At 42.1% G+C, this 25886-nt stretch overlaps 4 protein-coding genes across 5 annotated transcripts; 2 read left to right on the top strand and 2 right to left on the bottom strand.

The window, feature by feature from the left end:
- Positions 1–1767, bottom strand: LOC115250985 (transcription factor 7-like 1-A). Its single transcript, XM_029841512.1, has 5 exons — positions 1334–1767; positions 1189–1250; positions 917–1079; positions 681–788; positions 1–589 (listed from the first exon to the last, which is right to left on the bottom strand). Exons 1-5 carry the CDS (start codon positions 1748–1750, stop codon positions 56–58), a joined length of 1284 nt encoding a protein of 427 aa, XP_029697372.1. The 5' UTR covers positions 1751–1767; the 3' UTR covers positions 1–55.
- A 1723-nt stretch (positions 1768–3490) lies between these two features.
- On the bottom strand, positions 3491–4965 carry LOC115250984 (transcription factor 7-like 1-B). The gene is made up of 5 exons (XM_029841510.1): positions 4844–4965; positions 4699–4760; positions 4433–4595; positions 4197–4304; positions 3491–4105 (listed from the first exon to the last, which is right to left on the bottom strand). Exons 1-5 carry the CDS (start codon positions 4919–4921, stop codon positions 3572–3574), a joined length of 945 nt encoding a protein of 314 aa, XP_029697370.1. The 5' UTR covers positions 4922–4965; the 3' UTR covers positions 3491–3571.
- A 1946-nt stretch (positions 4966–6911) lies between these two features.
- Positions 6912–9119, top strand: endouc (endonuclease, polyU-specific C). Of its 2 annotated transcripts, none has more exons than XM_003967285.3 (8): positions 6912–7053; positions 7147–7224; positions 7309–7408; positions 7485–7596; positions 7676–7797; positions 8260–8372; positions 8447–8597; positions 8701–9119. In XM_003967285.3, the coding sequence occupies exons 1-8, from the start codon at positions 7043–7045 to the stop codon at positions 8974–8976; spliced, it is 963 nt and encodes a 320-aa protein (XP_003967334.1). In that variant the 5' UTR covers positions 6912–7042; the 3' UTR covers positions 8977–9119. The 2 variants fall into 2 exon arrangements, with proteins under 2 accessions (XP_003967334.1, XP_029697369.1); XM_029841509.1 differs by having other exon boundaries at positions 6964–7053; positions 7156–7224.
- Positions 9120–9975: 856 nt separating this feature from the next.
- Positions 9976–24998, top strand: polr3b (polymerase (RNA) III (DNA directed) polypeptide B). Its single transcript, XM_003967286.3, has 28 exons — positions 9976–10131; positions 10358–10390; positions 10548–10604; positions 10679–10743; positions 10848–10923; positions 11169–11269; positions 11380–11471; positions 11571–11688; positions 11945–12053; positions 12625–12747; positions 14374–14490; positions 14562–14696; positions 15797–15958; positions 16061–16261; positions 16459–16621; positions 17751–17904; positions 18005–18079; positions 18164–18262; positions 18345–18472; positions 19638–19847; positions 19967–20125; positions 20694–20811; positions 20897–21039; positions 22849–22952; positions 23641–23807; positions 24097–24210; positions 24353–24526; positions 24664–24998. The coding sequence occupies exons 1-28, from the start codon at positions 10060–10062 to the stop codon at positions 24791–24793; spliced, it is 3399 nt and encodes a 1132-aa protein (XP_003967335.1). The 5' UTR covers positions 9976–10059; the 3' UTR covers positions 24794–24998.
- Positions 24999–25886: the final 888 nt, after the last annotated feature.

Raw genomic sequence — 25886 nt, 5'->3', positions numbered from 1 at the left:
TACATAAATACATGCATAAAAAGATAGCTCCTGAATGAATGATTTTAGATCATTGTTAAGAATAGTCCCTAAGAAAGTCCAGCAAAGAGCTGTGCAGAAGATCTGGGATGACAGAGTCAGCAAAATCAGGCCAAACCAGTTCAGTCTCTGGCTCCAGAAGGTCTAACAGAGAAACCTGAGAGGTGGAAGACAGGAGCTCATCCTTCTGCACCGTCTTGGTCGACTCACTGTCTCTGTCAGGAATGGTGGATTCTGGGGCGTCTCGAAGAATGAGATCAAGCCACAAGTCGAGGTCCTGATTGGTCTCTGAGTGACTGACAGCTGGAGTCACTGGTGCTGGAGAAGACTGGTCCAGACCCTCCTGTGTAGAGCAGGACTGTGTGTGAAGCTGCTGCTGCAGCCTCACAGACTGTGGCTCAGATGAACAGTGTTCAGGGTGGAGGCCAGGGCTAAAGGCACTGTTCTGCTCCGCTGGAGTCTGACGTCCACAGACTTTTACTGTAATCTTCTGCCTCGCAGAAGCTTTGGCCTCATGTGAGGTCTCTGACACAGTTGTTCTAGGTGTCCTCCTCCTTGCTTTGTATATGCCCTGCAGACAAACACACCACATCAAGATAAGAAGGTCAGGACTCCAAGTTTTCAGTGGGTTTGATGAATCTGAACACCAGTAGTGCACACACATAATTATCTCTGCAGGTCCAGTCAGGGTGGTTCAGAGAGTGGAGGAGCTTCTGCTTCTCAGCCTCTATATAATACCGAGTCTGCTCCTCTTTTGGGAGTGCCTTCCACTGCAGACAGACAGTCAAACATCATAAGAATATTCACTGAATACTGCATTAACTGTTGTTGAGGAGTCCTTTCGAAACGGAGAAAAGTTGAGATTAAACACTCAGTTGAAAAACGGAAAAAATGTTACCTTCTGGCCTAAAAGCATGTTGATGACGTTGCTCTTCCGTGTTTCTTGTTGTGCAGTTATGAGTGGCCACTGCTCCTTCTTGTACAGCATGAAGGCGTTTAAGGGCTTCTTGATGTACGGCAGGTTTTTAGTGGCCTGCTGGTTGTTGACACGTTTTCTTTTTCTAAAACGGGACAAATATAATTCAAACAGCAGGTCTAAAGCCAAAAAGCCTGTAAAAGACACTGTATTTTAAATGTGTGTCTGTGTGTGTGTTTGTGTGTGTAACCTACAGAGGTTGCACAGGCTTCTTTGTTTGGACCATTTGTTGCTGCAACTTTGGCACATGCTGATTCTGCAGGCAAACAGTTTTAAAGGTTCAAAACGAGTAATTTTCTCTTGGGGTGAACACAGAGAGTGAAGATTATGGTGTCTTACAGGATGAAGAGCAGCAACAGCTGGGTAGCCCTCAGCCCCGATGTTCATGGCCTTCTGGTCACCTGGTGGGACATACATCTGACAGTGCTGCTGTTGGGGTGGCTGATATAGAGGAGGAGGCACACAGGTGAACCAGCCATAACCATCAACCCATACCTGGGTGAAGGGCTGAAGAGATGCACCACCAACAGGTTGGGGCAGAAAACGGTGGCCGCTTTGAAAAGTAGGGGGGAAATGAAGCAGAGGAGGTGCAGGGACGATTGGTTGTCCCAATACTGGAGCCTTGTTGGCAACATAGAAGTTTGGATGAACATCTCTCACATCCATTGTTGTCATTGTCAAACTCAGATGCCTGTGAGCCACAAGGACAAGAAGGTGGTTTTCAGATTCAGTTGGTTTGATAGTTACAAAAACCATAAGCTCTAAGACAAGAACTGCGCACACCACAGTTTGTGATTCTCAAATGGAATATATAGGTGATTGAAATCAAGGTCATATGAAAGATAAAAGCCATTTGTGATCAAAGCCCTTTTATCTTTGTCTTCAAGATGAAAGTGTTTAACTATTTCTTTCATGTCCCAATATCAACACTTCCTGTAATTTTCATTTAAATCTGTTCTTTATTTTTAGTTATTTTCTTGACAGGCAGATGCTGTCCTCAATGGCGGGGTAGAAAGGCAGTAAAATATGGGTGTAAATCAGCCCGTACCTACTTTAGCTCAACCCTCAGCCAAATGTTTAATAGTTTTAACTGGATCCTCAGCAGAAGTGCTGTTGAAAAATGGAAAAAATGTTAGCTTCTGGCCTAAAAACATGTTGATGATGTTGCTCTTCCATGTTTCTTACAAGTGGCCACTGCTCTTTCTTGTACAACATGAAGGCATTTAAGGGCTTCATGATGCACAGCAGGTTCTTAGTGACCTGCTGCTTGTTGCCACATTTTCTTTTTCTAAAACAGGACAAATATAATTCAAACAGCAGCCAAAGGGCCTGTAAAAGAGACACTGACTGTTGTTAGTGGATGCACAATCCAACGAAGCCATCTTTAATGTCAAGAAAATAGAAATTTTCCAATAGCCAAAGTGCTTCCGACCATAATGTAGTCCCTCATTTTGGGGTTACTGTTCTGTTTTTGGGTGACCTCGCGCTGCAGTTCTTTTATTTTGAATAAACAGCTTCTGATTGTGTTTGCCTTTTCAATATGAAAGTGGTCAATAACCGTTTTATAAAAGCAATGCACCACTTAAGGCTAAAATATATGCTCATTATACCAGAGCTAAGGGGCCTTCTTTGGTTTTTTAGTTGGAGGATAGTAATCAAAATAATCATAATAATACTGTAGTAAAATTTAGGGTGTAAATCAGCCCATACAGGGAGTTAAAATTGGAAAACGTCTGTTTTCTTTTCAGGGGTCTGATGGGTTTTGGTGAAATTTAAAAACCGCTTTAACGTCTACTGAAAGTCCCAAAAGAATATAATTCCTGTATATTACTAGCATTTTGTTTCCTATATTTTATTTGTCTGTACTCAAGTCTCAGATCTTCCTTAAGTGATTCTTATTTGTGCATTTTCTAAATGTTTGGATGAGGTTGTGTTAGGATTTGGTTTTTACAGGACCCAAAAGCAGGCAAAAACGCCGTGGGGAAAAGTCCAAAAGCTAGTCTTTACAAACAAATCAACTTGGCAGTCCTCCTGGACCGCAGGGAAGCACTCGTCCAGTCCTCTGGGGCGCGCAGAGAGGCGCTCCCTCAGCCCTTGCAGGAACACTCCCCGAAGCGCTGGCTCATTCCACCCCGAGTCCGCTGCCAAGGTCCACAACTCCAGAACTTTGTCTAAAAAAGGTACAAATTTGCACTAGTGTTGCACACAATTTTGTTATGTACTTAAAATCCCAGCCAGGACATAGTCTGGGTCATGAATCCACATAGATGGTCTCAAATATGGGAGCAGCATCAGTCGGATTCTCAAAGTAAACTCTGTTCTCTCACATATGTAACTCCACACTTGTTTCCAATCTTACAGCAGCCACGACATCAATGCACTGATTATTAGCATTATAATAAGTAAAAAGTAAACTTGTGGGACACATTAAACACCAAATCTGTGTCAAAGAACATATAATATGAAAATAAAGGCAAGATGACATATTGAGGTGTTTGAGATTTTATTGTATTTTACAAATATACATAAATACATGCATAAAAAGGTAGCTCCTGAATGAATGATTTTAGATCATTGTTAAGAATAGTCCCTAAGAAAGTCCAGCAAAGAGCTGTGCAGAAGATCTGGGATGACAGAGTCAGCAAAATCAGGCCAAACCAGTTCAGTCTCTGGCTCCAGAAGGTCTAACAGAGAAACCTGAGAGGTGGAAGACAGGAGCTCATCCTTCTGCACCGTCTTGGTCGACTCCCTGTCTCTGTCAGGAATGGTGGATTCTGGGGCGTCTCGAAGAATGAGATCAAGCCACAAGTCGAGGTCCTGATTGGTCTCTGAGTGACTGACAGCTGGAGTCACTGGTGCTGGAGAAGACTGGTCCAGACCCTCCTGTGTAGAGCAGGACTGTGTGTGAAGCTGCTGCTGCAGCCTCACAGACTGTGGCTCAGATGAACAGTGTTCAGGGTGGAGGCCAGGGCTAAAGGCACTGTTCTGCTCCGCTGGAGTCTGACGCTCACAGACTTTTACTGTAATCTTCTGCCTCGCAGAAGCTTTGGCCTCATGTGAGGTCTCTGACACAGTTGTTCTAGGTGTCCTCCTCCTTGCTTTGTATATGCCCTGCAGACAAACACACCACATCAAGATAAGAAGGTCAGGACTCCAAGTTTTCAGTGGGTTTGATGAATCTGAACACCAGTGGTGCACACACATAATTATCTCTGCAGGTCCAGTCAGGGTGGTTCAGAGAGTGGAGGAGCTTCTGCTTCTCAGCCTCTATATAATACTGAGTCTGCTCCTCTTTTGGGAGTGCCTTCCACTGCAGACAGACAGTCAAACATCATAAGAATATTCACTGAATACTGCATTAACTGTTGTTGAGGAGTCCTTTCGAAACGGAGAAAAGTTGAGATTAAACACTCAGTGGAAAAATGGAAAAAATGTTACCTTCTGGCCTAAAAGCATGTTGATGACGTTGCTCTTCCGTGTTTCTTGTTGTGCAGTTATGAGTGGCCACTGCTCCTTCTTGTACAGCATGAAGGCGTTTAAGGGCTTCTTGATGTACGGCAGGTTTTTAGTGGCCTGCTGGTTGTTGACACCTTTTCTTTTTCTAAAACGGGACAAATATAATTCAAACAGCAGGTCTAAAGCCAAAAAGCCTGTAAAAGAAACCGTATTTTAAATGTGTGTCTGTGTTTGTGTGTGTAACCTACAGAGGTTGCACAGGCTTCTTTGTTTGGACCATTTGTTGCTGCAACTTTGGCACATGCTGATTCTGCAGGCAAACAGTTTTAAAGGTTCAAAACGAGTAATTTTCTCTTGGGGTGAACACAGAGAGTGAAGATTATGGTGTCTTACAGGATGAAGAGCAGCAACAGCTGGGTAGCCCTCAGCCCCGATGTTCATGGCCTTCTGGTCACCTGGTGGGACATACATCTGACAGTGCTGCTGTTGGGGTGGCTGATATAGAGGAGGAGGCACACAGGTGAACCTGCCATAACCATCAACCCATACCTGGGTGAAGGGCTGAAGAGATGCACCACCAACAGGTTGGGGCAGAAAACGGTGGCCGCTTTGAAAAGTAGGGGGGAAATGAAGCAGAGGAGGTGCAGGGAAGATTGGTTGTCCCAATACTGGAGCCTTGTTGGCAACATAGAAGTTTGGATGAACATCTCGCACATCCATTGTTGTCATTGTCAAACTCAGATGCCTGTGAGCCACAAGGACAAGAAGGTGGTTTTCAGATTCAGTTGGTTTGATAGTTGCAAAAACCATAAGCTCTAAGACAAGAACTGCGCACACCACAGTTTGTGATTCTCAAATGGAATATATAGGTGATTGAAATCAAGGTCATATGAAAGATAAAAGCCATTTGTGATCAAAGCCCTTTTATCTTTGTCTTCAAGATGAAAGTGTTTAACTATTTCTTTCATGTCCCAATATCAACACTTCCTGTAATTTTCATTTAAATCTGTTCTTTATTTTTAGTTATTTTCTTGACAGGCAGATGCTGTCCTCAATGGCGGGGTAGAAAGGCAGTAAAATATGGGTGTAAATCAGCCCGTACCTACTTTAGCTCAACCCTCAGCCAAATGTTTAATAGTTTTAACTGGATCCTCAGCGGGTTTTTAGTTGGAGGATAGTAATTAAAATAATGATAATAATACTGTTATAAAATTAGGGTGTAAATCAGCCCATACAGGGAGTTAAAATTGGAAAAAGTCTGTTTTCTATAATGTCTACTGAAAGTCCCAAAAGAAGCCCAGAGAGCACCTGTTTCATTTCCCTTATGATGTATTTCAATATTTTAACAGTGGTGTCATGGCTACCAGCCTTTATACCTGTAAATAAGCGCCCCCTTATTTAGGACAAATACACTTTAGCAAATATTTATGTGAGAACAAGAGTTGTGAAAGTGGGCTTTCAGTAGGCGAGTTACAGCTACAGTTTGCTATTAAGCGCTTGTTTACTATACAGTAAGTGCAGGTTTCCTCTATGTATCAGCTCTAACTTCTGACAAGTTTGAAAATGTATATAGTATATTAACTGAGAAAGCTATGGTAATAAACATTTATGTTTTATTTATGATGTAAACTGTGATTTTCCTTGTCCTCTACTACCTGAGCGATAGCAAAAATGTAGCCGCAGCTGGATTTTACTCTAACTGGACCCTGGTGTGTATATATAATAGGTATGTGTTCTCAGCAACTACTGTTGGATCGCAATATTCTCAAGTGTGTCACTGCCGACCCGCGTGTTCTCTGAATGAAGACTTCAGGAGAAAAATGCCAATTTCAAAATGTATTTAGGAAATAGAATCAATTCAAGATACAGAGCCCTGGGCCAGTTCAAAACTATCCAATAACAAATTCAAGGTCAGGTTATGAACTAACTAACCTGGACCCAATCTTTTATAGAAACACATCGGCAAATTATTGATGCTAATCAATAATGCTAGTCCAATGTTGTCCTCTGATTGGATGTCCTCGTCTTCTCCTTCCAGTTCCATTGGATGCTGGCACAGTCCTTGTTCTCAGTTGTTTTTTAACTCCAACCCAGCAAGAAGGTATTTTTGAAGAAAAGAGCCAAATGTTTCCGTTATAACCAGGTCAATGCTATGCTGTCGAGTTATACGATGGGTCATTTAACACTTTCAGCCTGATCGTCTCTACTGACTACACTTATCTAAACAACAGTCATGTCAAGAAAGCGTCAACTGACTGCTTATCTTTATTACACTTGCTAATGATTATATTATCCCTAAGATCTAAACCAATTCTGACATAAAAGAGAAACATATATAAAAAAACAGAAAATTCTCTTCACTACAAGTTTATTTTGTTTTAATTGATAAGGTTGATGAGTGGAATTATCCGGACGGCAAGGGGGTGACAACATGTGTAAATGGTCGCCCCCTTGTGGCAGCATTGATAATGCGCCAGCCTGGATTCGCGCATGCGCAGTTCATACATATGGGGCCAACTTCAGGAGAAAACAAACCGCGTCGAGTCAGAAGGAGTTAGTGTACGATTAGTGGAGAAAAGTAACTACTAAACAATGGCTGCAAGGTATGTTTTTACTGCTTTTTTTAAAAAACTTTTTAATCTTTAAAATAATGTATACATCTGGTCTGATGTACATTTTTAACGTTTTGTATAAAGTTTTTTCAGCCGTTTGTTGAACAGATTCTGCGGGGTCCTGCTCCTCACAGTGTTTCTTTGTGGATTAAACGCATCAAGGTACAGTCGCCATTTATGGGGAGGGGGGTTGTTTTTTGTTTTTAAAAAAATGAGTTTTCTTTTATTCGTATCTGTGTAAAACAGGCCAGTTATAAATCAGGAGCTCTCCAATATTTTCAACGAGCTCTGGAGGTTGGATGTTAACCGCTGGACGCCTGGGATAGACTACACAATTTCTGTTCAGGTGAGGGCTACCTTTTAATCCTCCACTTTTTTTTATTGCAATCCACTTTCACAATGGGATTTTTCTGTGAAACCAGGCTAGAGCTGGTTATGTAAACCAGGGTAGCCATGTGGTGCGGGATCATGCCTCATTGCCGCTGTTCTCTAATGTCACTGAAGACAAATTTCTCAACGTAACCACCTTGTCCCGTACGTGTGTCACTAGCAACTATTTTAATCAGCTCATCTGCATTTTTTCTGTCTGTTTAAAACTAATTTCTGTCAACAGGGTTCACCAAACTCCTGGATAACTATGAGACGTCCACAGGCGTGGCCGAAGTGGTCACAGCAGAGGAGCGGACAGAGGTTAATCTCTTCCTGGATGCAGTTTTAGAGACAGAAGTCATGAAGGTACACGTTGCAGCAAGTTGCACCTAGCAGAATAACACTTTAATAGCTGTATAATTGCTGTATTTTACTAGCATTTTGTTTCCTATATTTTATTTGTCTGGATTCAAATCTCAGATCTTCCTTAATTGATTTGTATTTGTCCATTTTCTAAACATTTGGATGAGGTTGAAGTTAATATCCAACTCTCACTGCCTCCCTTCAGTTCTGAACATGATATTTCACCATATGAAAGAATTTAAATACATCTGTGTTTCGCTGTGGAATGTTGCTTTGGCTGTAGCAGCCTCCTTGGAGAGACAAGATGTGGAAAATGCCGTTCCAGCTCTCCCGTTAGGAAACAGAACTCTTGTTTATGGACTTAAAGGTAGCCAGTAAGGGATTCATTAAGTTGTCCCACTGGACCCTCTCCTCACATTTCAGATAATTTTTTCTGATGTTTTTGAGCTGAATGTTTCCCCACAGCGGGCTCATAAATATCTGGTGAGCAAAGGGAAGTCCAGCTCAAACCTGAGGCTGTTTAAAAGTCAACTGCACCTGATCTGGTTCCACCTCTACCACCGAGATAGAAACACAGGGTGAGCTGTCTTCAGTTGAGTGTGTCCAGAATCAAGTCAAGGACTTAATGTCTCAATCTGATGGATTTCAACAGCCTGGACTCCTGTGGATTTGAGCACGTCTTTGTAGGAGAGACTAAATCTGGAACAGAAATACTTGGATTTCATAACTGGATCCAGTTCTACCTGCAGGAGAAGAATGGGAATTTGGACTATAAAGGATACAAGGCTAAAAACCACGACCTGGTAGGGTTAACTGTCACACACAAGGTTGTTTCTGTGCCGATACCTGTAATATATAGTATCACCCACAACAATATTTGAGGTTTTTATTTTTATTTGTCCACAGCCCGATCAAGATGACCATGTTTTGAACCTCCAGTTCAGCTGGCATGGGTTGGTCAAACCGGTTGGCAGCGCCTTCATCGGGACTAGCCCAGAGTTTGAGTTGGCGGTCTTCACAATCATCTTCCTCATGAACACAGAGAGGAGCACCACTGTACTGGTCAACATTGACCAGTGTCAGATGGAGCTGGTGGTCATCAGACATGGACGCTCCCTTGGGACGGCATATCCCAAACTTCTTAGCAGCAACAGCAGGCATCTTCGGCAGCACTCCCTCTGATGTGGAGGATCTTCTGAAAGGAGGAGGGCAGATTGTTGATGAGCTTTTGTCCTTATTTCCACATTTGCAAAGCACAATGATTTGTTTTGTTTATGTACTGTACTCACATATAATAAAGACATTTTGCATGTAATAGCATTGAATAACATAATTGTGCCATACAATGCCAGTTCTTCATATTTACCCACACTTGAATTTTTGATAATATACACGCAGTCCAGGTCATTTTGCAATTCTACACATTAAGATGCTGAAATATTTGATACATGGCAAGTCTGGAACCTTTTTTCCCCCCAGTGGATTCAGACGTTTTGTAGTGGAACACATTAATGGACATGTGTCCTGCTCTGGGTAAAGATCAAATAAGTTATGCAAGCTTCAAACACCTAAAAGATCATTCACTGAGATGAATGTTAGAATTATGATAGAATATGGATGGCAAGTCAAAAACAAAGCAGGTGGAAACGAGCATAGTATAGTTCCATTTAGAAACCAAGGAGGAAACTTAGCCAGTGCAGCAATTTAGACACTGATAACTTTAATGTCTCATCCAGGCAAGGTTAAGGATGACAGAACTCATGAAGGTAAATGTTGCAGCAAGTTGCACCTGGTAGAATAACACTTTAATAGCTGTATAATACATATAATAATAATAGCTCCATTTGCTGGGGAAGTTAGATATGCAGGTAGGAATAGGAGGATAAAATACACAGGATTAAACCACATATTACATATGAGAAAACATCCAGATGTGAAGGATGAGGAGAAACTATAGAACACGATCATGAATTGTAAACGGTATGAAGAGGAAAGAAGGAAATGAGGAATAAGGTAGGTGAAGGAGTAAGGTTTTGCTATAATGTAAGCATGAAAAGCACATCTGGGGGATCGGAAAATTTTCAGAGCCCGTCTACAGCCAGCCATTGCAATGACCACCATAGACCACAAGGTGGCGGTTACGCGCTCTATCAAGGTTTGCTGCTGCCGTTAAATATCAACAAAGAAGAAGACTCGCAGTCTCCTGCTGGCCGGTGACAGTGTGGTCGGTAGAGAGTGTGTTTATGGTGAAGAGTCTGAATAACTATGGAGATTCTTGGAGCAGAGTTTTGCGACATGAGTCCGCAGGAGTTGGCAGCTCCTGTCAACACTGTAGCGGTAAGTTTCGAGGAAGATTGAGTTTGACACCAGCACTATGGTGCTAACATCATGGTGGCTAGCAAGAGAAAACCGTAACATTTGTAGTCCACACGGTTTCGTGCACACTGTGGTTAAATTAACAAGGCTATAACCGACTTCATGTCGCATATTGGATAGAAATGATATCACATGCTCATATATGATAAACACTATGTGTTCATTGTTGTTTACTTTTTGTTGGCAGGAGAAATGGAAGCTGCTGCCAGCCTTCCTGAAGGTAATGGACCCAAATGTGTCACCACGGTTTCTTGAGTTTTTACTAAACTCTTGATCACGATCCCATTCCTCTAATTTATAGGTGCTATAATTCCGTAGGAATCTTCATCTGAGGGGTACTCCCTTTTTTTTTTACCTCTTTTTGTAAATATTTTCAGGTTAAAGGACTGGTGAAGCAGCACATTGACTCTTTTAACTACTTCATCAATGTGGAGGTAAATCAGGATCTAAACTCCAGTAATACAGCTATTGCAATGGATTTTTTATCAGTGAATTTCCTCTTTTACAGATAAAGAAAATAATGAAAGCAAACGAAAAGATTACAAGTGATGCCGACCCCATGTGGTACCTCAAGTAAGTCATACTGACTATTTAAATACATAAAAATTAGAGTCTTCATCTAGTAACACACTTACCAAAAACAGTCAGCTCAAATAACTGCTATACCTCCTTTACAGATATCTAAATATCTATGTTGGCATGCCTGATGTGGAAGAAAGCTTCAATGTAACCAGACCTGTATCTCCTCATGAGGTGAGTTTGTATGAATAATATTATTTTGATAATTTTCCATTCATTTAAAGTCACGTTTCCTGTGTTGTTGCTGAAACATCAAATTCTACCATCTACCACTGCTATCTACCATCTACCAAAATTGTGACTTTCCCTACCACGGGACGAATACATGTTATTGTTTTATCACCTTTTATCACCTCAAGGTCTCAATACATAAAGTGTATTTCTGTTGTTAAAATCATCCTTTCTGTCTTTTTTCACAGTGTCGTCTCAGAGATATGACCTACTCAGCACCCATCACAGTAGACATTGAGTACACAAGAGGTAGTCAGAGAATCATCCGCAATGCACTCCCAATTGGAAGGTAGAATATATGTTTAGCTCCAGGTTTAATGTGATTCTTAAAATAATCTTGTAATTTTATCCGTTGATGGTTTCTTATTACTCTGTTAAATTGTGGTTTGTTTTTTGAAGGATGCCAATTATGTTGCGAAGCTCTAACTGTGTGCTAACAGGAAAGACACCCATGGAGTTTGCAAAGCTCAATGAATGTCCACTGGATCCAGGTACACAAACAAAGACAGAGCGCAAAAAAATATATATATATATACCAGCTTATTGTCACAGTCCTGATTTGTATGTACCATATTTACTTTACTTCACAGGGGGATATTTTATAGTGAAAGGTCAGGAGAAAGTCATACTGATCCAAGAGCAGCTGTCAAAGAATCGAATCATTGTGGATCAGGACAGGAAGGGTGCAGTTGGAGCCTCGGTGACTAGGTACGTTAACATCGGCCCAAAAGTTGTGGAGGTTTAAAAAGTATTTTTGCAAGTCTGTCAATTTTGTATATTTAAGAAATGGAAAAATAAAAGCCATAGATTTTAACAAGAGATATATTTAAAAATACTTTGAAACACAACTGGCTTTAATGAGCAATGTGAAATGGTTGCTTTCAGGTAAATCTGTTTGTGTCAGTGTTTGGTGACAGTTATCTTCTAAGTAGCCTAATTTTTCATCTACTTTTTTCCCTCCCAGCTCCACTCATGAAAAGAAAAGCAGAACTAATATGATCGTCAAACAAGGAAGATTTTACCTCAGACACAATACACTGTCAGAAGATGCTCCGATTGCCATCATATTTAAGGTAAAAGGATATGATTTTGGACAGCAATTAAATGACAGCGTGCGTCCGCCAGAGGGCGCTACAAACCAGCACAGTCCTTAGTTTATGGAAGCCATCATTCAATCCTTATAATTCTAGTCAGTCCACAAGACAATGAAAAAAAAGTACTGTTGTATTACAAAATAGGCTTTGTTGCATATAAACATTTTGGAGTAGCTCGAAATATTGTGTTTTTTCACAGATCAAGGTTGAGCTTCACCCGTTCACACAAAACATGTAGAACTGTTGAATACGTGGTTATTATACACAGGACAATATTTGCTCTGCACTTTTACATGACTTTTCTCATGGTGTTCGGTTCAGGTCCAGTGTGGGAGAAACAGCGCTGTTCCCACAGCTTCACATTTCCATAAGCAAATGTCAGACAGTCCCACTTCAACTTATCCCCACATATGCTTATGGCCCCTGTCTCACATTGTATTGTAGCTACTCGCTGCAATAAGTTGCATCTTTTCTTAAATGTTGTAATAGTTGCACTCTTAATTTTCCAAATATTCACATGTTGGCCTCGCTTACTGTAATTATTAATTAGGGTATGGGTGTTGAGAGTGACCAGGAGATTGTGCAGATGATTGGTACCGAAGACTACGTCATGGCCAGCTTCGCTCCCAGTCTGGAGGAGTGCCAGAAGGCCCAGATCTTCACACAGACCCAGGTACCTTGGCTGTCTGACTATACTAGAGCTGCAAGTTAATAAACAACTTTACATAAATAATAATATCCAATGTATAGCAGAAACTAATTTCAAAAATTGGTGGGATTTGTCCATATTTATACTTTTTAAAAGCAAGGGGTAAATGTGATCCTGAGAACTTAAACAGGCACTTCCTATTCAAAAATGTGAACTAACTTCATCATGAATTATTCCTCTACTAACACCTTAAGTCATACTCCATTTAGCTGTCATGTTGAGATGTTATAATATGTTTAGCAGTTGGTTTTTAACATTTACCATCCATGTATGGATAAAGAACGATCATCAGTCTCCATCTGGAGGAGGACAAGGAAGAAACAAGCTGTTTTCTTTGTCTCTGTGATCAGATGACTTTATTTTACTCATCAGTTACGTAAAGCTCTTCATGGATAATTCAGGAGGCCCACACATGTTTTCTTTGACAGCTATAGATGAATACAATCGGCCAATTTGTTTTTCATAAGAATTGTGTTGTTAAAGAAACCACTGATGCATTGATGAGGCCATATTTGCCTCCTAGCAACGCTGTGCTACAGCCTTCATGCTCCTCTGTCTGCCTGCCTCTGCCATGTCTTTTCATGGTATTGATTGGGTCATTGTATTGTGCACAATGACGCCTAAATCTATATAATTAAAGGCAGATAAGGATTAAAAAACAAAACATTGTTCACTAGATTATGATGAGCAATCTTCTGTTCGGTTATTTATAAATTGATAGATGTTAAGATGGATGATGATGGATAAAAAAAATAGTTTATTGTTCTGAATTTAAGCAAAATATTTTTACAGTTTTTTAATGGTTCTATGTAAATATTTATATACAGATTTGATGTGTAATGGTGAAAAAGGAGAGGTTCAGCGGTCTTAGAATGTTGAACTTGTGCATCCTTTGCGCCTCTCCCCAGTATGAACAATCATACATCTATAGAATTATTAAAATCTAAAAAGGTAAACTGGTTTCCTCCTTTTTCCTCCTTCATTGCATGACCTTTTGCACCATGTGTGCAAAAGTGATAAAACCTGATGTGTAGATGTGTATCCATAACTTTTCAGTAACTTAATTGCCAATGATTGAATTTTGACGATTATGGCTTACAGTTAACAAAACTCCAAATTAGAAAATTAGAATGTCCACCATTATCTCCCGCTTTTAATTTGAATAAACATCATTCAATATCCATCAAATTTTCTTCAGAGTTCATATGTTACATCACAGTTCTCAAAAATAAATATAGCTAAAAGTCATTTATCAATGTAGTCAGTTCAAATTTCTTGGGGTTTGTTTTTTAGGTTTTTAGGGAGAAATTGTCTTTGTGAATTAATTTTACAGGCTTTATGCAATTGAGCCAACAACAGGTGAGTGAGGCAGCCCTTGGTGAGGTCCACACCACACCCTTCTGGCTGGTTCTAGCTTGGTTCTGCTGGTTTTTAATGCCCTGCCTCCATCCTCTTGTGGCTAGCGTGTGGACATTGATGCTATTATCTGATCTGCTTGTTCGCCCCAGAGTATCCAGGAGACGATTGATGCTCTAATCCATAGTTTTAATCATAATAGTGTTTATTAGTATTAACGTTTGTGTGTTTCAGGCGCTGCGATACCTCGGGAATAAAGTACGGCGGCAGCGCATGTGGGGAGGCCCTAAGAAGACCAAGATGGAGGAAGCCCGTGAGCTATTAGCATCTCTTATCCTCACGCATGTCCCTGTGAGTAAACAGATTAATTAAAGTCAGCAATTTCACAGGAACGTTTCACTGAGTAACCCTGGTCTTCGTAGGTGAAAGAGTTTAACTTTCGGGCTAAATGTATTTACCTGGCTGTGATGGTGCGAAGGGTGATCCTGGCTCAAGGAGGCAACAAGGTGGATGACAGAGATTACTATGGCAACAAACGACTTGAGTTGGCCGGACAGGTAAGTCTGTTCAGTACATTATGGTGTCATTTGCTTTCTCCTGTTTTTAAGGGTCATTTAACAACTTTAAATAACTAATATTAAATAACACAGCCTTTGTTTTATTTATTATTTTTAAATAAAAGCATTCATAAAGCCCCTGTACTACTTTGCCCCCATTCGAAAGCTCAGGAGAAAACAAAACAGGCTTTCTACTTAATAATGTGTGTGAAGAAATCTACCAACAAGACCCGTGCACTTTAGTGTGAATAGATCACAGCACTAGTCAGAGGACAACAGCTGCTCCAGCCCTGATCTCTCACCTGCATCTTTCTTCCTACCTCCCGACTTTAATAAGACTCTTATTATTTTCTTTCAGCTTTGTTTTTCCCTGTTTTGTTTTCACCCCCCACCCTCCTTCTCCTGCATTGTAGCCTGGTTTTGTCAGGGGAGAGATATGCAGTGGCACCAGAATCCAGAGGCTGGAAGCATGGGGATTTTTCAGCACTGCGACAATAGAATAGCTGCTTTGACTGGAGCGATTGAGCTAATCCGCAGGCCCGGCTCTGATAATGTAATTACCGCTGTCTTAAGGCCTTTAATTCCCCTTCCAACCTGCTCTGTGTGTATAAGGTGCAGAAGATGGGAGGAAGAAGGGGGAGGGCACTCTTTCAATAAAGGGCTTACACAATAACAACAGCAGCAATCTCCTCACTCTCCAATTATGGTTTCCTGACATTCAACTAATTGGCCTGGCTGCACAAGGAAAGCTTAATTTCTTTATTAATTCTAAACAGAGCCGCCTGTTTGTTTTTGATGTATGTTAATGTGTGTGGGGGTGTGGGAGAGAGGTTACCTCCTGCATGTCTGGTGAAGGTGGAAAAGGACCTGGGACAGATGCCAGGTCAGGCTTATCAGCGAGCTGACACACCTGGTTATTAAATCTGATGGTGAACACAGCGCTGCGCTGGTTAGAGATGCAAACAGGCATCACGTGCCCTGACGGACAATTGTGAGAGTCAAAATCAGAAGGAAATGATAACTTTATGTTGGTAATTGGTGGGTTCTTTTGATGGACACTTCCCTCTCTATCTTCTTCTGCTGCTCTGTCTCTTTCCCAGCTTTTATCTCTGCTCTTCGAAGATCTCTTTAAGAAATTCAACTCTGAATTGAAGAAGATTGCAGACCAGATCATCCCCAAGCAGAGAGCAGCTCAGTTCGATGTGGTAAAACACATGCGGCAGGATCAGATCACCAACGGCATGGTCAATGCCATATCCACGGTGAGTGTGTGCTGTGTTTGTCAGCAGCTGTGAAGAAATTCTCACATAATTACTGCATCAATCAATTAATGTAGGGATGAGCCGTGAATTTTCTGTCCACAGGGCAACTGGTCTCTGAAAAGATTCAAGATGGATCGTCAGGGTGTCACCCAGGTCCTTTCTCGTCTCTCCTTTATTTCAGCGCTTGGGATGATGACCAGGATCTCATCCCAGTTTGAGAAGACCAGGAAGGTTAGCGGTCCACGCTCTCTGCAGCCGTCCCAGTGGGGCATGCTGTGTCCCTCTGACACTCCTGAGGGAGAGGTGAGTGAGTATGGACTCAGGTGGAGGCGGATATGTTACCGATACACTATTCTAGTTCTGCAGACTACTACGGTAATTAGGCTCTTTAAATCTTCAAATATAATGGTAAACTGTTATTTTTCTTTTTTTGTAAATGATTTAAAACAAATATGTCCATGTGGTTGGATTGAAGTGATATTTGGTAACCCTTTGTGTAGGCCTGCGGTCTGGTGAAGAACTTGGCTCTGATGACACACATCACTACTGACATGGAAGACGGGCCGATCATCAAACTGGCCTTTAATCTCGGGGTGGAAGATGTAAACCTGCTCTGTGGAGAAGAGCTCTCCTACCCAAGCGTCTTTATTGTCTTCCTCAACGGTAAAAGACCTGGTGACTAATAAATACAGAGGGAATAAAGCCTGTTTGGTGTGACTTTAGATCACTCAGGAAGAAAGTCTAATCCCCCTGTTTTGAATGCTTTGCCTGTAAATATGAAGGCATAACATTCTGTTTAGCTCGCAGGAGGCAATTCCATGTTTTGCAGGGACGCTGATAAATCATTAATTTCATGACAGCAGTCGGTATTATTCTGGAGTCAGAATGCAGCTGCTTAATTACTGTATATGTTTGCCTCGCTACTGATAACTGTCAAATTATATTAGCTGCCATACCGTTTAATTAGCTGGTAGCAGCAGGTGTCAAAGCCCTTCAGAATGTGTTCACTGCAAATGTTCCCTCACGTTGAGGCAGAACACAGTGTCTCCTTGTTCTCCAGTCATTCATGTGTCAGCCTTGATATGAACAAAACCCCTGCAGGCAATGGGAGCTTTGCCTTCACCACGCTTAAAATTGGTTCTTGGGTATAAATGCTGTTTCTTTTTGCTACATCTGAATGTCAAAATCATTAGCCACAGTTTACAATCCAGAATTCTTTATATCCAGTCTGGCTTCCGGCCTGCGCCAAGCAGCTCATTTCCACATGTCATATAGCATGTACTGTTTATAGGCAGCAGTAATACAAGGTTATGTAACATAGTAGAGTGCTGTAGCATCAAAGCCATTTATGACTAAAACAGTCGTAGTCAAAGTCCCTCCTGAATGCACCGAAACGTAATCATCTGTTCCTTGGCCCCCTGTTCAACATTTTTGAAAAATTTTCAGTAAATTTTGTTCATAACTTGTACACAGAGGGACGGATGGATGTACAGGTAGCAGCATTGCTGCTGCTTCAGGTTGTCGCATGAATTTGTGGTTTTTGCCTCACGTTTAGCAGAAAAGATTGATGACTGATCAATTACGGAGATAATTGGTTCTCACCATACTTCGCCCGGTCAAGGCTGGGGAGATATAGTTCACAGCTGTTAGAGAAGGATTGTGGTCCTTTTCAGACGATGCCATCATTTCCTGTAGAAACATGAAGTCATCACAGTTAAGTTGCTGCTGAGATACATGTAACCACATGAATGTCAGCTTCATCTGTGTCTACGTGCTTGTGTTACATCAACAGGTAACATTCTGGGTGTGATCAGAGATCACCAGAAACTAGTTGGCACTTTCAGGCTGATGCGCAGGGCAGGTTTTATTAACGAGTTTGTGTCCATCTCCACCAACTTGACCGACCGCTGTGTCTACATCTCTTCTGATGGAGGTCGTCTGTGCAGGTGAGCCATTTGGGCTTTTTATACCTACAGTTTCACAGTAACAATTCTATGCTAACACAACATTTAAAAATGTTTTGTGTGTCTTCCTGGATTCCAACAGGCCATACATTATTGTGAAGAAAGGACAGCCGATGGTGAAAAACAAACATATCGAAGATCTGTCCCAGGGCTACAGGTGAGCTTGATAGATCTCATAGAGGAGGCTGGCTTTAATAAACATGGTGCTTGGATTTCTAAAACACTCTATTCTTGCCCCTAGAAACTTTGAAGACTTTCTTCACGATGGGCTGGTGGAGTACCTTGACGTCAACGAAGAGAATGACTGTCAGATCGCCCTCTATGAACACATGATACACAAGTGAGAACACACAGATGAACTGACGTATAAAAACAAGATAATTTCTCAGCCTGGCATGTTTTTCTTTTGTTCTATTCTGTAGGGACACGACACACTTGGAGATCGAACCCTTCACGCTGCTCGGCGTGTGTGCCGGTCTCATTCCTTATCCACATCACAATCAGTCTCCCAGGAACACATACCAGTGTGCTATGGGCAAGCAGGCAATGGGTAAGAATCAGCTGGGGAGGCAGTTGGAGTCAGCGGACAGGTCAATAAACTCCTGAGGAACTCAAATCCTTTCTCAAACATCCTGCACACAACTGGGTTTTTTGTTAGATTTGTGCAGGCGTACACATGAAAATAGATGTAGACAGTAAGTCCATCTTGCCTCAGTCGCATTCTTCAAGCTCCTAGTTTAGAATTGTATTTGCTCAAGTTAAAATCATACAAAAGGACATTAGAATAACAAATACATAGATACAAGCAGCCTGCTGGTTCGCCTCCCCCAAAACTCTGCGCCGACTCCACTTCTTGTCAGAAAACATTTGTATGTGTGATTGAGTGTTTTTCTTATGTGCGTGTCAGTGTGTGTATGCGCATGGACATCAAACATGGGGCTCTTGCGTAGGTTCTCTATTGTGCTGTGTGTGTGCAGAGGCCCTTTCCCTGCCAGTCACCCAGAGTGTCATTAGCAATTCATTGTGTCTGTTCTGGCGGCGCTCAGGGGGTCAGTGTGCTCAGCTGCGAAAGACCACGGAGTGAACACCCGCAGCTCCTTGGTAACCAAAACTTCCCCAAACGGAGTCACTAACATTCGTAAGAGCTGCAGTCACCCCCCCACCCCACCCCACCCCTCACCGCGTCACCTCCGTCCCCCTCCTTTATTCCAAAAACACAGACTGGAACTATATTTGGTCCAATATCCTCTGCTTGGCCTGTTTAGTGGGGACAGGTCTATACATGTGCTAATCTGTTTTTGTTCCTCCAGCCCATTATCACAGTCTGAGTGCTTGTAGGCAGATTGTCAAGTAATCGCATATGACAAACGTCAAGGTTTGAGGGAGGCCAGGCTTTATGTCATAACTCTTCCCAGTCCGCCTCTGGGATCCACTTGCGGCGCTAATTGGACCATGTCTTATCAACATTCAAACACCTGCAGGTTGAACTGGCACTAAGCAGGACCGATACGAATATGTCTTTCAACATTTTGGAGTTTGTTTTTTTCCTTTATCGAAAGGTTGCATCACATCCGATTAGTTATATTTGGAAAATGTTTAGCATCTTCTACCTTATATGGCGCTTTTATTTCTAAATCTATTTCAGAATATTCAGATGTATATATAATCCCTTAAAGATAAAAAGCATTTTTCTTTGATGTATGTTCTCTTTCCAGGCACTATTGGCTACAACCAAAGAAATCGCATCGACACTCTGATGTACCTGCTGGCGTATCCTCAGAGGCCAATGGTGAAAACAAAAACCATTGAAATTATTGAGTTTGAGAAACTTCCTGCTGGACAGAACGCCACCGTGGCCGTGATGAGCTACAGTGGCTACGACATTGAAGATGCTCTGATTCTGAACAAAGCCTCTCTTGACAGAGGTGAGATGAGACATGAGGAGTCCAAGATGAGACGTATCAGCTGGCTCATTGGGCTATTGGCTAGCCACCTGCCCAGAATGCAGCCGCTAGGCGAGGCTAATCTTGAGGTCTCTCTGCAGGCTTTGGTCGATGCCTTGTTTACAAAAACTCCAAGTGCACATTGCGGCGCTACACCAATCAGACCTTTGATAAGGTGATGGGGCCCATGCTGGATGCTGCCACACGAAAACCCATCTGGCGTCACAACATACTTGATGCTGATGGCATCTGCTCCCCGGGTGCGTACCAGCAGTTTGTTTAGGAGAGGAACATGCCTTTCTGCTCCTTCCTGCTCCTGCTGCAATAATAAATATGACATACTACATCATAAGTAATATGTAAAAGTATTTTTTAATAACATTGTAAAGCAGCTGGGACATCAGTGTAGAAGTATTAAATATTTTAAGTATATTACATCCTTTATTTTGGTTTTCAGGTGGCGTTGGTTGTTGATGTAACGACCACACTAAAATGGATCGGTGGCTTCAACAACCGTGCGTTAGTCATGCACGTAAAACAAACAAAGGAGACCTGTTTTGAAGTAACAGATAGAGCTCCAAACTGTTTTATTAATGGTGGATTTTATTGCCTGCACTACCAGTAAAATGCCTAAAGGGAGAAGCCACAGAATTCCTATTTAATATGGTAAATGTGTTATTGTATTTTACTTTTATGCTGATTCTCATAGCCGCAGGTCCAATTTCCATTTTTTAGATTTGTTTATGCAGTGTGCAAGTCTGGTCAGTTTGCAGCCCAGAGTTTGGTTTGCCTTCTTGTTTGTCCTATACATCCTCTGTGTGGGTCCAGGTGAGAGAGTGGAGAACAAACAGGTGCTGGTGAACAAATCCATGCCAACTGTCACCCAGACACCACTGGAGGGCAGTACCCAGACAGGTCAGCCCCAGTACAGAGACGTGCCCATTTGGTAAGTCCTGTTTATGCTGCTCAGCTTCTGCGCATAAAACTTGATCTAAACTTGTGATGCCACTCACCCTGTTGTCACTTCCTAGCTATAAAGGCTCTACGGACTCGTACATCGAGAAGGTCATGATCTCATCTAATGCCGAAGACGCTTTCCTCATCAAGATTCTTCTGAGACAGACCAGGAGACCAGAGATAGGAGACAAATTCAGCAGTCGGCATGGACAGAAAGGTGCAATACAGAACATTTGTGCCTGTCATGAAAGATTTAAAAAAAAAAAGTTTTAAAAGTTTTTTGTTCTGTCTGAGCTGGTGTACGTATTAAATCCAGTCCCAGTAGCTGTTACTGTCACTGCCCCCTGTCCTCATCTTTCAAGAGCTCTTTTCAGTTAATTGGCTCTTTGTCCTTTGCCAGACTATGCAAATTTATTACAACCCAGCAGTATTCTACTGCTACTGGGGGGAAAAGTGTTTACAACCACCATTGTTTTGCGGCACCTCCCCTATAGAGGGCTTGTATGATGTTTTAATCAAAAAGCTAACTGGCGCCATGCATAATTTACTCTCCTCATTACCGCTGTGGCCACTGGGTCAGTTCAGGTTGGAACAATGCGTTCTGTCTTGGATGGTGACGGAGAGAGAGGGAGAGGTCGCTGCGGGGTTAGGCGGAGATCTGGACGGAAAAGCCCCAGATGTGAACGATGTGGCATCTTTGATGTCATGTTGAGGGCTTTATGGGTACTTAAAATATAACAAATGTTTATTACTTTTGCCCCTCTCATTTTAGTCAATAACCTCAACCAGTTGATTGCAAACCAGAAACCCGAATCAAGATTCATTGTTTTGTTAAAAGTAAATTGGACTGCAGCGATGTCTTTGAGCTACTTTTGACGAGGCTTATAAGTTCTGGTCAGCAGAGCAGAATAAGTTAATTATTTGCTGGGCACGCGCATGCATGCATGCACACACACACACAGCTGTGGAGGTGTAGGAGGAGGTGAAAGGGGTTTCACTAGTACTGGGCCATTGTTGGAGATGCCAGCATGGAGCTGTATGAGCTGTGATGGAGGGCTCTGGACCCTTGCTGTTGTCTTGCCTTTCTCTGCTGATTTCATGCCTCTTTTATCATTCACTTTCACACAAAACAAACAACACTGAGCATGTCTGCTATGAGAACGAGTCTCTCTCTCCTCCCTCCCTCCCTGCTCCCCCCTTTCAGTTGCTCTGTTAAGTTTTCACTCGCTGTCTCCCTCTTTTACCAAAGCTTTTATTCAGTATTACATTTTGGAGCATCCGTTCTTTTTATTTCCCCCCCTCTGTCCTGTCGTCCTGTCCTTTCCTCTTTTTTCTTCCTTCATCCTGGATTTGTCTGACTGTTACTGTAAACGGCCTGAATTGTTCCTCATCAACATTATGTTGCAGCATCCCATAAGACATTAACAGTCCACCACATTTCTGTCGGGCTAATAGTGATTTCTTCCCACGTGCACGCATTCAGCTTCTCCTCTTCAGTTGATTCTCTGCACTTCCCCTTAACTGAACTGAAAGTCATGGATGTGTAATCCCAGTCTCCCTTGTCAAGCTAAGCATCTTTTTTTTCCACTTCCTGCTCGGCTTCACCGTTTTTCATTTGCAAATGGATCTAGAATCTGTTTGCCTTGGTCAGGGAAGAGTGCTTCGGCCCCTCAGCAAACATTTGCACTCACACTTAAACTCCTGGCTACCGCAGTTCTCATCCCCATCTCATGTGAAGAAAAAAGACAAGCCCGTCTGTCTACTTCAGTCTGGAAATGTCCACTAGTGGCCCAAGTCTTGCTGCAAGTCCCCAAATAACCATATAACCAAATGTTTGTGTGTCACATTACCGCGAAAATAGAGCCGCAACTTGCAGTTATCAGAAAATTGAAAGGATTACTTCCCCCTGAACTCTATTTTGAGACAGAATAACATTTAATCTCATAGTCTAAAAAAGCCTACGCGGAATTTTCCAACATTTGGAAATGATTAAAATGTGATTTTTTTTTCCTGTTTGTTCCTTTAGGTGTTTGCGGCCTTATTGTTCCACAGGAGGACATGCCATTTTGTGACACGGGCATCTGTCCCGACATTATCATGAACCCTCACGGATATCCCTCCAGAATGACAGTAGGTACCCTTAGATGAGTTTATTTAGTGTGTGTTATCCACCAAAACCTGGTCCAGGCGTGTGCATCGTGTGACTGTTGCCTCAGTCTGAATCACCTCTGTCTCCATGTTGACCATTGCTCTTCAGAAGTTTCTGTTGGCTGTTCTGAGACACAGCGCTCATTATCCCCTCTCCTCGTCTCTCTGGTTTATCTTTGGCTTCCAGAGCACACGTCCATTGATGCCGCCGAGCAGCGATCTTACTGTTCACAAACAGATCGTTGTCACTGCGGAGATGGCTGCCAACCGCTTTACGTGGAAGTTTTATCTGACTTGAATGTTATCTGAGTGTGAACTGTAAGATGCTGCTGAACATACATGTAAAGATGGCCACGTTCTGCCCGAGGTGTCAGTTTCAACATGTTTGTTGACTCTGGTTGTCATGGAAAAGACTCAGAAATGTTTGCCTCAGGAGGATATGTCTTTGGCCTGAGACTGAAATGAGTGTAGGTTTTTCCTTTTATGTGGCGAGGTCAGGGGTCCGATGGGTCCGACCCCCATGGAATTGTTGAAATCGGTCATCCTTGGAGCCCCCAAGCTTAGACGTTACATCTAACCTCACCCATGCCGTCGACAGGCCCGAGTGTGAATCTCAACACGTTGCAGGCAATAAAATGTGTGTGCGCGTGTGTGTGATTGTGTGTGTCAGGTGGGGAAGCTGATTGAACTGCTGGCAGGGAAGGCGGGGGTCCTGGATGGAAGGTTCCACTACGGTACAGCGTTTGGTGGCAGCAAGGTGAAGGATGTTTGTGAAGATCTCATTCGCCATGGTTACAACTACCAAGGCAAAGACTATGTCACATCGGGAATCACAGGGTAATTATCAACACTTTAGACATGACGTAGACACACTACTGAACACACAGAACTTTAAAAATATTCTGTTTATGGTTCCTAACGTTGTCTCTTTTTCCCTTTTTTAAAATTGCCCGCCACAGAATAATTCAAAGCAATGTTAAAAGTGCCTGAAATAGTCCTATATGAAAATAAAGACATTTGTCTTCACTGGATGGCAGAATCCAGTATTGTATTTTCAGTATTTTACTGTTAGCCTGATTTTAATGGTTTAATAGAGCCCCATGTTTGGTTGCTCTCGTCTCCTCAGGGAGCCTCTGGAAGCTTACATCTACTTCGGTCCTGTGTACTACCAGAAACTGAAGCACATGGTCCTTGATAAAATGCACGCCAGAGCCAGAGGTCCCAGAGCTGTTCTCACCAGGTAAAGGCAGTCAGCTCATACAAATGATGCCTCTTTTTTGAAGAAAGCCAGTGTTTTTGTAACTGAGGTGTCATTAAGGTGCTCAGATGGAGAAGATTACCTGCGCCTGACCTGTTTGTTGTTGTCTCCGTTTGACCTTCAGGCAGCCGACAGAAGGTCGCTCCAGGGATGGAGGTCTCCGTCTGGGAGAGATGGAACGTGACTGCCTGATCGGCTATGGTGCCAGCATGTTGCTGCTGGAGCGCCTCATGATTTCAAGTGATGCGTTTGAAGTGGATGTGTGTGGACAGTGTGGCCTGTTGGGCTACTCTGGCTGGTAAGTTAACCAAGTCCACTGCTCCTAAATCAGTCCTTTGTTGGGGTCCTGAGTACTTTGATTTCTTGTAATAGCTAGATTATCATGTCTAGCTTGTCCTGATTTCAGGTTAATGGTGTGTATTTGGTGTTCTGCAGGTGCCACTACTGTAAGTCTTCCTGTCATGTTTCCTCCTTGCGAATCCCGTACGCCTGCAAGCTGCTTTTTCAGGAGCTTCAGTCCATGAACATTATCCCCAGACTCAAACTGTCCCGCTACAACGAGTGATGGGGACGAGGAGACGGCACGCCCAAGCGTCGCATCAGATAAGACTGTTTGTGAAGAGCAGGAAAAAGAGGGTGAAGATGAATTAAGTTGGTGTTTTCTTGGTGTCCCCAAACCAGACCGGTGTGAAGTTTCATTTTGTTGTTACTTCTTCACCATTTTGCTTTTTGTATTTGTAAATAATAAATTGGATCTAATCATTTCTTCACCCTTTGTTTTTCTTGTTTGTGGTATTGGTGACTGAGTAACACAACCGCAGATTTATAATCAAGGTTATCAACAAGAAACGGCAGGAAATAAACATATTTTGCCATAAATTAAAATGTTCTAATAATAATATTAGGGGAAAAAATAAGTTTAGGCTAGATTTTATGTCTTAAAATTAAATGATTTATCTTGATGCATTAAAATAGGGTAATTGAATCAGCTTAATTAATGTTTCAGGTCACCTCAGTGTACAGTCCCAGTAAAATTAGTCACCAGCATCACTATACCTTTACTACCTCCTGTTGACTTCTCTCTGCTGTTTCTGCTGCATCATAATATATATTTTCTTTTCCATCATAGCTTTAAATTAGCAACCAGCTCATCTCAGAGTGTGAGCGGCTCATGATCTGTTGGTTTAGTGTTGTCTTTGGAGTCAAATGAAGCACAAAATGCCCCTTTTTTATGGTAATGTGAAGTAGAAGCCAAGTTAAAACCAGTTAAATAAGCACATTTGAAATATTTACCTGGAGCTGTCGCTAAGAACTCGGTTATACTGAATTTAGATGCAAATTTAACAGCATAAAAAATCAAGAAAAGCACATTTTTTGCATATTTATATTGTGTGAGCAGAAACAGTTTAAAGCAAACTGGAAACGCATATTTGGCCGCTCAAAAGTGCATCAGGAGAAAATAAATCCACCTGATGATCAAACAGTCGGTAAATGAACATGCTCATCGCCCTCATTCACACTGACGCTAACACACAGTAGCTTTATAGTTTCCTTTTTCCAAACAGGTCTTAATACCACCAACATATTGTACGTAGCGTAACCGTGCCCCCCACCAACGCATACACACAACTCAATTGGGGTCTTTTGACTGAACAAAA

The sequence above is a fragment of the Takifugu rubripes genome, chromosome 9 (assembly GCF_901000725.2).
Source record: "Takifugu rubripes chromosome 9, fTakRub1.2, whole genome shotgun sequence".
In the NCBI taxonomy this organism is placed as follows: Eukaryota; Metazoa; Chordata; class Actinopteri; order Tetraodontiformes; family Tetraodontidae; genus Takifugu; species Takifugu rubripes.
The sequence above is the reverse complement of the archived record's forward strand: the minus strand, read 5'-3'. Positions and strand labels throughout refer to the sequence as shown.